The sequence below is a fragment of the Salvelinus alpinus genome, chromosome 10 (assembly GCF_045679555.1).
Source record: "Salvelinus alpinus chromosome 10, SLU_Salpinus.1, whole genome shotgun sequence".
Classification (NCBI taxonomy): Eukaryota; Metazoa; Chordata; class Actinopteri; order Salmoniformes; family Salmonidae; genus Salvelinus; species Salvelinus alpinus.
Genome location: NC_092095.1, coordinates 13,442,547 through 13,455,859, shown reverse-complemented (window position 1 = coordinate 13,455,859; position 13,313 = coordinate 13,442,547). Strand labels below are relative to the sequence as shown.

At 44.6% G+C, this 13,313-nt stretch overlaps 1 protein-coding gene across 1 annotated transcript in view; it reads right to left on the bottom strand.

Annotated features, from left to right (window-relative positions):
* Positions 1–730: 730 nt before the first annotated feature.
* LOC139531517 (neuropilin and tolloid-like protein 1) overlaps positions 731–13,313 on the bottom strand; it is a 180,958-nt gene continuing 168,375 nt past the window's right edge. The window contains exons 8-11 of the mRNA XM_071328021.1: positions 9,815–9,928; positions 5,474–6,095; positions 4,310–4,382; positions 731–1,677 (exon numbers count right to left, since the gene is read on the bottom strand). Of these exons, the coding sequence (XP_071184122.1) occupies positions 4,322–4,382; positions 5,474–6,095; positions 9,815–9,928 (797 nt within the window). The 3' untranslated portion in view covers positions 731–1,677; positions 4,310–4,321. The remainder of the gene's footprint in view (positions 1,678–4,309; positions 4,383–5,473; positions 6,096–9,814; positions 9,929–13,313) is intronic.

Below are 13,313 nucleotides of genomic sequence, written 5' to 3'. Positions count from 1 at the left end.
GTAGCATCCCTCTGTTTGAGCAGGGTGTTTGAGTAGGCTAAACTAGCTAGCTGCTAGCTAAGTAAGTGAAACTGAAAGTGAAAAAAATTGAAAAACTCTCTCTCTTGCTTCTTGCTTCTCCTTCATTTTGACTATTATCTTTCTCTCTCTTTGAGTCAACTACTCAGCACATTTTATGCACTGCAGTGCTATCTAGCTGTAGCATATGCTTTCAGTACTAAATTCATTGGGTGGACAACAGGTCAGTTCATGCTGCAAGAGCTCTGATAGGTTGGAGGACATCCTCCGGAAGTTGTCATAATTACTGTGTATGTTTATGGAAGGGAGTGAGAACCATGAGCCTCCTAGGTTTTGTATTGAAGTCAAAGTACCCAGAGGAGGATGGAAGCTAGCTGTCCTCTGGCTACACCATGGTGTTCTCCTACAGAGTGCTGTTGAGGCTACTGTAGAACTTCATTGCAAAACAGTGTGTTTTAATCAATTAAATGGTGACGTGAATACATTTAGTGTAGTTTTATCTAATAAAGAAACGTTTTTAAATGTTTTACAAAAAAATCGAAATAATTCACTGAGGAGGATGGTCCTCCCCTTCCTCCTCTCTCTGAGGAGCCTCCACTGGGTCCCACTTCGGCTACAGCATTACAACAAGATGTCACAAGTGTCAGCTTACGTTGTTCATGGACAGGAACAAATTAATATCACTTTCCAATACAAACTCAGCAAGACATGATAAGATTTAGTATCAGTTTATTGAAAACATTCTGCCCAGCATTTCTTTAATGTGTTACCAAACAAAGTAGAGATCTCAGCAAACAGAGGGGTCTCAGACATATTCTGAAACCAAGAAATAAAATATTGATGTTAATGCAAAGAAGGCCTAAGGCTATTGGGAAATCAAGGGATTATGTAGTAGCCTAATAATTGAGCCCACTTTTCTTACTGTAGTCTAGTGTGCATAGACAAGCCACAAATACAACCATTACCAATGTTTAGGTTCCTAGTAGGAAATCTGACTGGGAATTCTCAAAACCAATTTCATTACTTCCTGATGAGACCTGTGGCTGCCATAGAAATTACCTATACATCCCAATGTCCCATTTCAGTCCTCAGAAAATACCAACATGGAGACACTTCCTGTCCAGTGGCTTGGAACACTATACAGTTTATACCCTTATGACATCACAACATTCTCTGGGGTTTGAAACCAGGGGAAAGAACTTGAGCCCTAATAGAGTGTAGGAAACATAACAGCGACACAGTGGGTTTCCAGATGGGATTTCAGTACCAAAATGGCGTCCTCACGTGTTTGATGTTAAATACAAATAAAAAAAATAAGTTTAAAAGAACAGGTTCAGATTCAGTTCATGAACAATGTACATTTAAGGTATTTATGTATCTTTTAAAGTTTCAGTCCAGTATCCGAAAGTATCAGTACGTGTCTCTGGCTTTACAATCTCAGCCATTTGATGAACACCAACAGGGCATTGCACCGCTGTCATCAAAACAAGACAACGCATACTCACAACAACAAAAAATACATTTTTTTTCTTCTTATCACAACACTCTAAATTGTTTTTGTCGCTCAATGCAACAGTTCTCATGAGGGAGATTAATGTTACTTCCATAAATTGTCAAACTTGGCAAGATGCAGAAGAATGATTCATCTTTCTGAAGTACCTGTAGAGACAAGAAAACACTATTATCCTACTCTGTCCACAGTTACTGCAACTCTATTCTCTCTCACGTGTTTGAGACAGCTTCAATTGGATATGTTTTTTTTTAAGAACTAATAAGAATGTTAATCTGGAAAAAATATATATAACTAAATGTTATTACAGTTTGATGTGATTTAACTTTACCTCTCTGTCGCCATCCTGAAGTTTCATTAGAACAGTTTACTGTGTGAATGAAATTAGACCCTACAGCAATAACACCTTCCAACATAAAGTAGGCTTATCTTTTTGTAAGTTGCCTACAGGGTTAAGATATGTACTGTTATTTTGCTGTCTCTCTGTGTGTGTGTGTGTGTGTTTACATAGCATTTGATTTTCATTCTCTTAAATTTAAATTACAGTAATACAATAACAGCACAACAAGCCGTGTCAAAATGAAGTGACCACAAAACATAAACTGAACATGTGAAAACACACAAAGTGCATTACTGAAAGAACAAAAACTAACATAAACATCAGCAAGCAGAAAACTGAGCAAGCATGTGAAATTAAAGTAAAGATCGATTTATTGTTGGGATACTGAAGGTGTCAGCATAGTTGCAACGATGTAGTGTCGACAATGACATCATCCGTGTCATTGTTAACACTGTAACAACTTCCCGATAATGTTTAAGTGAGAGTGGACTGGAAATACATTGTACGATAGAGTGGAGATCAAAATATTTAGATTTAGTATAGTCTTGGTGTTCGCTAAATGGTGTCCATTTGTGAGAGTGTGTGTGTTGGGGCACATGTGTGTGTTGGGGCACATGTGTGTGTTGGGTGTGTGTGAGTTTGCAACTATTTGTATTTATATTTTGCAAATGTTACTCGCAAACAAATTCATTTCCTTTCATTTCGTTTTATAAAGAATCACATGACTTGATTGGACTTGAATGATAAGGACTTGGAAAACACATTGTCGAAAATGATTAGATAAAACCTTAAAAGAAAAACGATTAAGCTTTATTGTTTATTTTCTTACAAAGCTTTGAAAACGCTCCTCTTTTCAAATACTCCCAGTAGAAAAGTCTGAGTACAATGATGACAGGCTACTAAAAGACGGTGTGACAAATTAACTGAAATGAAATCGTTTTTTTTTGTCAAATAATAAACTACATTTTTTAAAATAATTTAATATTCTCGAGAGGAATCAAAATTTGAAAATTAAAATGTCAAAGGTTAGTTTTGCATTAGCATTTATTTGAAATGTAATTTAGTTTAATTAGCATGTAATCAATTAACACTAGCAATAATACTTTTATGAATGGATGTCCTTTGTTTATGTTATAGTGAACTTATTTATAATTGCATGAATTGTATTAGTGGTTGACTTAACTTTCAATCTAGATGTTAAATTGTTTTTTGATTTTGATTTGGCGTATTCAAAAAAGGCTATAGAACACTGGGGTTAGTTCCCAAGTGATCAACTAATTATTACCAGTCAATTGTATTATTACGATAAACTTAGCACAAAAAATGTCTCGGTGATATGTGATATGACAACCTTATCTAGGCATTATGACGGAACGTTCACTTAAAGTATTACCCGACTAAAGACATTCAATAATATGCTTTCAAATTAAGGTAACTTGAGAGAAAAATAAAAAACAATCCACACACTGCTCTTGATAGTATCACTGCTCTTTATTAAGGTTTACGTATCAGCCTCAAGGCCTTCGTGAGTGTTTTTAATTTGCACTCTTATGTAGACATTGCTCCTATATAAGGGTGCAAATTAAAAACACTCACAAAAGCTCTGACGAAGGCCTTGTGGCCGATACGTAACGCTTAATAAAGAGTAGTGATACTAGCAAAAGCAGTGTGTGGGTTTCTTCTCTTTTTCTCTCATGTTATTCAATTGTTACCACGCACCTGCAACAAAGATAGCTCCGATGTGCAAGTGCCTTTTTTGAACATTAAGCTAGAACTGAAGACAACAGTAGACATAGATGCTGGAAAAAGCCATGTTCAGTATTTGATTCATTCAACAAGTCAAGAAAACAGGAGAATACAGTGTACGTGTGACTTCAGGAATATGTTGTCAATGTCTGAAAACATTACAGTTGACTAACTTGTTTAGAATTAAAACTATGATTTTAGTATTGGTGTATGTACTTGTAAAGTACTATATATAGGCTTAATCAAAGTCTGTTAATAAAATATCCTTATGTTAAATAATACAGGTCAAAGGGTAGAAACATGTCCACAGGTTCAACGGAAGATGACTGGAAAAGTCCATGCTAGTAAATAATAACAGGATGATCAAGATGGGCCCTCGAAAAGAAGAGGACACAAGTACGAGCTTCAAATAAACCACGCCAAAAAAAAAAAAATAGCAGCCAAATTTCACACCAAAAAACGCACCACAAACCAAGATGGCCGCAAGCAGAGGGACCATCTTGATGATGACAATGAATCATACAAAAAACAAACTATATCCAGAACAACTTCACGAAAAATGTAACAATCAAAGCTACATCAAACTACAATGACTGAGAAACTGACTTACATGGTAAAACTATGAACTACACAGCAGCATACAATATGTTTTGTTGTTGTATAAGTGAGAGAGGGGGGGGGGGGGGGGGGCTTACCTTGAGATTGTCTTAGACCCTAGTCGTGTTGTATTCTGATTCCTGTTTGCTCAAAGAGCCAATGAGGCAGAACCTGAAATGTCACCGCTCTGTTGTTTAATATCAAACGTTTGCATAGAGATTATCATATATAAAATGCATATATTTGCTACAAAAAAAAATGGCAGAACATTTCAACAGAGTTTTGAGCTCTGGAAGGCTTGCATGCATAGAAATATCTGTGCTGTGAATTATTCTGTAGTTAAACCAAGACGTATACAGGTATACAGATACAGGTTGAATAGAGTAGAGCACACAAAGTGCATGCACAACAAAGGTACTGGAACTTGGAAGTTATTCTGGAGGTACAAGAAGTGTTCCTCCATTTATTCTTGGTAACATGTAATGCATCAAGCCATCACGATGCAGATACATGTACATTAAAATATTATTTTAAATCATTTATAGAAAACAGGTTCATGCCAAAGTGAACTGTACCAAAAAAAATGTACATTATCACAGTTAAAAACATAATTAACTTTGTAAATTTTAGAAGTTATCTTTTGAGTTTATGAAATAAAGTTATTTGCATTCTAAATGGATGAGTCAATAATCTCTTTATCGGTGCCAGGCACCAATACAAGCCCTTGTGTTGAGAGTCAGAGAAGACAGACAGACTGATCTACATGTCCTCTGTAGAAAAAAGGCAACATGCACTATCGTTGTACATCATAAATCAGTCTTTTAATTCACGACGTAGATCTAAATACTTAGCAAGGACACTGGTCATATTTGTGGGCGTGGTCTGGAGCCACAGGAGCTACACAGATGGAGAAATAAATCAATATAAAGATAGTGAGAAGGGGAAGAAGTGACATAATGGGTGATAAAGAAACATAGGGGGCAGCTCTCACTAACACAGCATTGCCCTTTATGAATGATAACAGAGTTGACGGGAAAAAGGAAGATCGAAGCAGAAAAGAAAGCCTAACCCCTCCCCTTCAAAAAAATAAATGAACAGTAGAATGAAGGAAAGAAGAAAAGTAGAGGAGGAGGATTAAAAAATGTTTAAAAAAGGAAGAAAAATCAATGTCACCCTCCACCATGACATCTTCTATTAGGATGTCTTCATTGATTGACAGATTGATTTATCATTGATTATCATGGAAATCTATAGATACTGACCGCTGGACTGCCTTCTCGTGACGCGACAGTCGGTGGCTCGTCGTGGGAACCTCTTCCAGGTCGTCGTCGAGGTCACACCCATTGTCGGCCTCTTCCTGCGAGTAGCTGTGCTTCATCACTAGGATGCTGCGCCGGTTCCCCGTGGCAACGCTGGGCAGCAGCGGCCGTACCGACTGCGGTGGAAGGTCCGTGAGGAGGGCCGCGGCCTGGCGTGCGCTCAGGTTCCCGCGGCTTTCCCGCCCACTGAGTGACAGCTGAGACAGGTGGGCGGAACCAGGGTTGGAGGCGGATCCACAATGGTGGTCATGGACGCAGCGCGAGGACGAGTGGTGCAGCGCGTGGTAGTTCTCCAAGTCCTCCGCTAGATCCGCTATATCCGCCGAAGCGGCGGTGGCATGCGTGGTGCTGCGTAACGTGCAGAGACCATAATGCTGCGGTTCGAAGACCTCCTGGAACATGGTGGGGTCAAAGTCCTCGCGCCTGAGGATGTACTTCTTCCTGGGTTGTTTGATCTGAACGATGACGGACACGATGAGGAGGATGAGGACGATGCAGCAGGTGACGCCGATGATGGTGCCGTTGGTGTTGTTCAGGTTGTCCAGGATGTTAGCTTTCCTCTTCTCTGCAGGGGGATGGAGGGAGAGGATGAGAGGGAAGGGATGAGGAGAGAGAAAGATAGGGGGAGAGAGAAAGAGAGAAATAGAGAGATAGGTGGGAGGGAGACAGAGAGATACAGTGAGAAGACCAAATAGTAGAGGTCAGGAGACATGTTAATGTTTCTGTTTTAGAGGTCAGGAGACATGTTAATGTTTCTGTTTTAGAGATCAGGACACATGTTAATGTTTCTGTTTTAGAGGTCAGGAGACATGTTAATGTTTCTGTTTTAGAGGTCAGGAGACATGTTAATGTTTCTGTTTTAGTGGTCAGGAGACATGTTAATGTTTCTGTTTTAGTGGTCAGGAGACATGTTAATGTTTCTGTTTTAGTGGTCAGGAGACATGTTAATGTTTCTGTTTTAGTGGTCAGGAGACATGTTAATGTTTCTGTTTTAGAGGTCAGGAGACATGTTAATGTTTCTGTTTTAGAGGTCAGGAGACATGTTAATGTTTCTGTTTTAGAGGTCAGGAGACATGTTAATGTTTCTGTTTTAGAGGTCAGGAGACATGTTAATGTTTCTGTTTTAGAGGTCAGGAGACATGTTAATGTTTCTGTTTTAGTGGTCAGGAGACATGTTAATGTTTCTGTTTTAGAGGTCAGGAGACATGTTAATGTTTCTGTTTTAGAGGTCAGGAGACATGTTAATGTTTCTGTTTTAGTGGTCAGGAGACATGTTAATGTTTCTGTTTTAGTGGTCAGGAGACATGTTAATGTTTCTGTTTTAGTGGTCAGGAGACATGTTAATGTTTCTGTTTTAGAGGTCAGGAGACATGTTAATGTTTCTGTTTTAGTGGTCAGGAGACATGTTAATGTTTCTGTTTTAGTGGTCAGGAGACAGGTTCATGTTTCTAATTTAGAGAGTGTGTCCTTTGCTTTCATCTCCTCTTTGTAGATGCAGCCAAGTGGTAAAACACACTGCAGTTCTAAAATGATTCCACTGTGTGGCACTGCCCCTTTAAGAAATGACCAACTTACACCCACACAAGTCACGAAAACAGCACCAAAGTTTCCTGCATAATCACACGCCCGCGCGCACACACACACACACACACACACACACACACACACACACACACACACACACACACACACACACACACACACACACACACACACACACACACACACACACACACACACACACACACACACACACACACACACACACACACACACACATATCCCAGCAGACAGCTAGATCACAGTTAACAAGCAAATATGATTCCCAACACACAGAGGAAATAAACTACATGATAAAGATGTTATTGATGAGCAGCAGCAGGGTTAGACAGAGCAACAAACACCAGGGTTAGACAGAGCAACAAACACCAGGGTTAGACAGAGCAACAAACACCAGGGTTAGACAGAGCAACAAACACCAGGGTTAGACAGAGCAACAAACACCAGGGTTAGACAGAGCAACAAACACCAGGGTTAGACAGAGCAACAAACACCAGGGTTAGACAGAGCAACAAACACCAGGGATAGACAGAGGAACAAACACCAGGGTTAGACAGAGCAACAAACACCAGGGTTAGACATAGCAACAAACACCAGGGTTAGACAGAGCAACAAACACCAGGGTTAGACAGAGCAACAAACACCAGGGTTAGACATAGCAACAAACACCAGGGTTAGACATAGCAACAAACACCAGGGATACACAGAGCAACAAACACCAGGATTAGACATAGCAACAAACACCAGGGATACACAGAGCAACAAACATCAGGGTTAGACAGAGGAACAAACATGCAGTGAATGGAGAGGTTTGGCGGCTGCCTGGGTTCAAACTCTGGTCACCAGCATGGTTAGTGTGTAGCCCACAGAGCTGAAAGGAGCTTGGAGGAACAGTTCACCCAGCCTTAGATATAGCATGTGTCCTACCAACCCACTAGAACCAGTGCTAACCTCTTCCCTGTAGGAGTCCGTCAGGAGGAACACTGTATCAACTGATGTGGAGCTCAGACATAAAGAGCTAAGGATCATTGTATGGATCTAATTGGACAGCTGTAAGAACAGAGGGAGTCAGGAGAGATCAGGAGAGGGCGTTGAAAGGGAACCTAGTTCAGGAAATTATATAAACGTACAATGGCCCCTGATCAACCCTGAGGACCAACAGGATAGAAGGGAAGGGGTTGTATGAATCATGGTGTAGATCTAAAAGGAGAAACAGAGAGTGTGGAGAACACTGAGGTAACAGAGAAGCACTGAAGATCAGGAAAAAGCTGAGAGGGACAGAGATCAGGAAATAAAATAATAAGCAATGGAATATTTATAGACTTGGTCTTCATTGAGGATAGATTGGCAGTGGGTCATGACTTGGGATCAGTGGAACAGGATACATTGTTAAGGAAGTGTGCACCAGAATCAGGTATGAATTGAGAGGGAGAGAGGGAGAGAGGCGGAGAGGGAGAGAGGCGGAGAGGGAGAGAGGGAGAGAGGGAGAGAGGGAGAGAGGCGGAGAGGGAGAGAGGCGGAGAGGGAGAGAGGCGGAGAAGGGGAGAGATCAATGCACAGGGAATTGTGCTGAATGCTTCTGGGTAAAATACATACATTGGAATACTGAGCATCAGGTGGGATAGAATTCTATTATCAGAGTGTGAAGGACACACTGTGGGAAGTGCATGGATTGAGGGGAACATAGATTGGATACAGGGAGGGGATACACGGTGGATTGGTTTGGATTGACGGGAATTAATGTGTTAAAATCAAGAGAGAGGGGAGAGGGAGAGAGTGTGCTGGGAGAGGGAGAGAGTGAGCTGGGAGAGGGAGAGAGTGAGCTGGAAGAGCGAGAGAGTGAACAGGGGGTGGGAGAGAGTGAGCTGGGAGAGGGAGAGAGTGAGCTGGAAGTGGAAGAGAGTGAGCTGGGAGAGGGAGAGAGTGAGCTGGGAGAGGGAGAGAGTGAGCTGGAAGAGGGAGAGAGTGAGCTGGAAGTGGAAGAGAGTGAGCTGGGAGAGGGAGAGAGTGAGCTGGAAGAGAGAGAATGAGCTGGGAGAGGGAGAGAGTGAGCGGGGAGAGAATGAGCTGGAAGCGGGAGAGAGTGAGCTGGGAGAGGGAGAGAGTGAGCTGGAAGAGCGAGAGAGTGAACAGGGGGTGGGAGAGAGTGAGCTGGGAGAGGGAGAGAGTGAGCTGGAAGTGGAAGAGATTGAGCTGGGAGAGGGAGAGAGTGAGCTGGGAGAGGGAGAGAGTGAGCTGGAAGAGGGAGAGAGTGAGCTGGAAGTGGAAGAGAGTGAGCTGGGAGAGGGAGAGAGTGAGCGGGGAGAGAATGAGCTGGAAGAGGGAGAGAGTGAGCTGGGAGAGGGAGAGAATGAGCTGGGAGAGGGAGAGAGTGAGCAGGGAGAGAGTGAGCTGGGAGAGGGAGAGAGTGAGCGGGGAGAGAGTGAGCTGGGAGAGGGAGAGAGTGAGCGGGGAGAGAGTGAGCTGGGAGAGGGTGAGAGTGAGCGGGGAGAGAGTGAGCTGGGAGAGGGAGAGAGTGAGCGGGGAGAGTGAGCTGGGAGAGGGAGAGAGTGGTAGAGCCGATTTTGGACAAATCAGTCAAGACACCAACCATAATGAAGGGTTAAACACAGGTTTTGAATCAGCTCCTGAATTGTTTTGAATATAGCTATGATCCCCCTTATCTTCATGTAATGACATAAAAAATAAATAATAATAATATTGAGCCTGGGTTTGACCTCTCACCTTTGCAGTGGTTCTCGTCCCAGGGGTAGACACAGTTCTGAATACCGTTACACACCAGGGTGTTGTTGATACACATGTTACTGTGACAGAAGAAGGCATCTGGCTGGCATGGCGCTGAAACGACAGGAGAGAGAGCAACATTAGACAGAGATATACATCATGTACTCATAGGAATCAGCTGCTTGCAGTAACAACTGTAGTGGGGAAAGGGGATACCTAGTCAGTTGAAACAGAGAGGTGCAGGGGGGGCTGCCTAAATTGAGATCAACGTCTTCGGTGCCAGGGGACATCTCGGGGATTCGATCCAGCAACCTTCCGGGTCCTGGCCCAAAGCTCTAACCACTAGGCTACCTGCTGGGTACTGGCCCAACGCTCTAACCACTAGGCTACCTGCCACCCAACGCTCTAACCACTAGGCTACCTGCCACCCAACGCTCTAACCACTAGGCTACCTGCCACCCAACACTCTAACCACTAGGCTACCTGCTGGGTACTGGCCCAACACTCTAACCACTAGGCTACCTGCCACCCAACACTCTAACCACTAGGCTACCTGCCACCCAACACTCTAACCACTAGGCTACCTGCCACCCAACACTCTAACCACTAGGCTACCTGCCACCCAACGCTCTAACCACTAGGCTACCTGCCACCCAACGCTCTAACCACTAGGCTACCTGCCACCCAACACTCTAACCACTAGGCTACCTGCCACCCAACACTCTAACCACTAGGCTACCTGCCGCCCAACACTCTAACCACTAGGCTACCTGCTGGGTACTGGCCCAACACTCTAACCACTAGGCTACCTGCTGGGTACTGGCCCAACGCTCTAACCACTAGGCTACCTGCCGCCCAACGCTCTAACCACTAGGCTACCTGCCACCCAACGCTCTAACCACTAGGCTACCTGCCACCCAACGCTCTAACCACTAGGCTACCTGCTGGGTACTGGCCCAACACTCTAACCACTAGGCTACCTGCCACCCAACACTCTAACCACTAGGCTACCTGCTGGGTACTGGCCCAACGCTATAACCACTAGGCTACCTGCCGCCCAACACTCTAACCACTAGGCTACCTGCTGGGTACTGGCCCAACGCTCTAACCACTAGGCTACCTGCCACCCAACGCTCTAACCACTAGGCTACCTGCTGGGTACTGGCCCAACACTCTAACCACTAGGCTACCTGCTGGGTACTGGCCCAACACTCTAACCACTAGGCTACCTGCCACCCAACGCTCTAACCACTAGGCTACCTGCTGGGTACTGGCCCAACACTCTAACCACTAGGCTACCTGCCACCCAAAGCTCTAACCACTAGGCTACCTGCTGAGTACTGGCCCAACACTCTAACCACTAGGCTACCTGCTGGGTACTGGCCCAACACTCTAACCACTAGGCTACCTGCCACCCAAAGCTCTAACCACTAGGCTACCTGCTGGGTACTGGCCCAACACTCTAACCACTAGGCTACCTGCCACCCAACGCTCTAACCACTAGGCTACCTGCCACCCAACGCTCTAACCACTAGGCTACCTGCCACCCAACACTCTAACCACTAGGCTACCTGCCGCCCAACACTCTAACCACTAGGCTACCTGCCACCCAACACTCTAACCACTAGGCTACCTGCCGCCCAACACTCTAACCACTAGGCTACCTGCTGGGTACTGGCCCAACACTCTAACCACTAGGCTACCTGCTGGGTACTGGCCCAATACTCTAACCACTAGGCTACCTGCTGGGTACTGGCCCAACACTCTAACCACTAGGCTACCTGCTGGGTACTGGCCCAACACTCTAACCACTAGGCTACCTGCTGGGTACTGGCCCAACACTCTAACCACTAGGCTACCTGCCACCCAACACTCTAACCACTAGGCTACCTGCCACCCAACACTCTAACCACTAGGCTACCTGCCGCCCAACACTCTAACCACTAGGCTACCTGCTGGGTACTGGCCCAACACTCTAACCACTAGGCTACCTGCTGGGTACTGGCCCAACGCTCTAACCACTAGGCTACCTGCCGCCCAACACTCTAACCACTAGGCTACCTGCTGGGTACTGGCCCAACGCTCTAACCACTAGGCTACCTGCCGCCCAACACTCTAACCACTAGGCTACCTGCCGCCCAACACTCTAACCACTAGGCTACCTGCCACCCAACATTCTAACCACTAGGCTACCTGCCGCCCAACACTCTAACCACTAGGCTACCTGCCGCCCAACACTCTAACCACTAGGCTACCTGCCGCCCAACGCTCTAACCACTAGGCTACCTGCCGCCCAACACTCTAACCACTAGGCTACCTGCCGCCCAACACTCTAACCACTAGGCTACCTGCCGCCCAACGCTCTAACCACTAGGCTACCTGCCGCCCAACGCTCTAACCACTAGGCTACCTGCCGCCCAACGCTCTAACCACTAGGCTACCTGCCGCCCAACACTCTAACCACTAGGCTACCTGCCACCCAACACTCTAACCACTAGGCTACCTGCCGCCCAACGCTCTAACCACTAGGCTACCTGCCGCCCAACACTCTAACCACTAGGCTACCTGCCACCCCTTCCATTTTTGTAATCAATTATGTATTAGACGTTTCCCCATAATAATCACAAGTATAAGCTACATTACTCAAATGGTTAAGGATGATTGTGATTTTAATGAAAGGAGTGCATACTATTGCAGACCAAACAGCCTAGTTACCGCGTCTGATCTGACACAAAATCAACCCCAGCAGGAAGCACAAATCAGTCAACAACATGAATCATTATCAGAGACAGACATGAACCTGTATAAATGATTCAGCTCTGAACCATCTGTTCTTCATGAATTTTCATCTTTCCTCCTTTTTCAGAAATCCGCTGAGACAAGGCCGTGCATAGTAATCTCTCTGGGAGTGTACTTCATAAAGCGATCTATATAATTACATGTCAGACTAACACGAGAGCGTTCTTCATAAAGCTATCTATATAATTACACAGGCAGGGTAACACCTGGAGAGAATACCTTGATATCCTGGAGATATCACACTAACACATGTAGGCCTGAATCCTTCAGGGCCAGAGTTACTGCATATATACATAACTTAACTTGAATGGGAACACTAATTACCTACGTATAGATGCCAATAGGGAGACACGTGCAAACTTAGAAGAGGTACGTTATGACAGGTGTGTTGATACTGGCAGAGAATGGAACGCTGTGCGTGTGTGTTTGTGCGTGCGTGTGTGTGTATGTGTGTGTGTGTGTGCATGTGTGCATATGTGTGTGTGTATGTGTGTTTGTGCGTGTGCGTGTATGTGTGTATCCGTAAGATACAGAGCTGTAGCTGCGATGATTGTTGGCGACTGAGATCATACAAAGTGAGAGATGTGAGGAGATGAGGGAGAGAGATGTGTTAGGAGAGAGAAAGAGAGAGCGAGAGAGGTGTTAGGAGAGAGAAAGAGAGAGCGAGAGAGAGAGAGGTGTTAGGAGAGAGAAAGAGAGA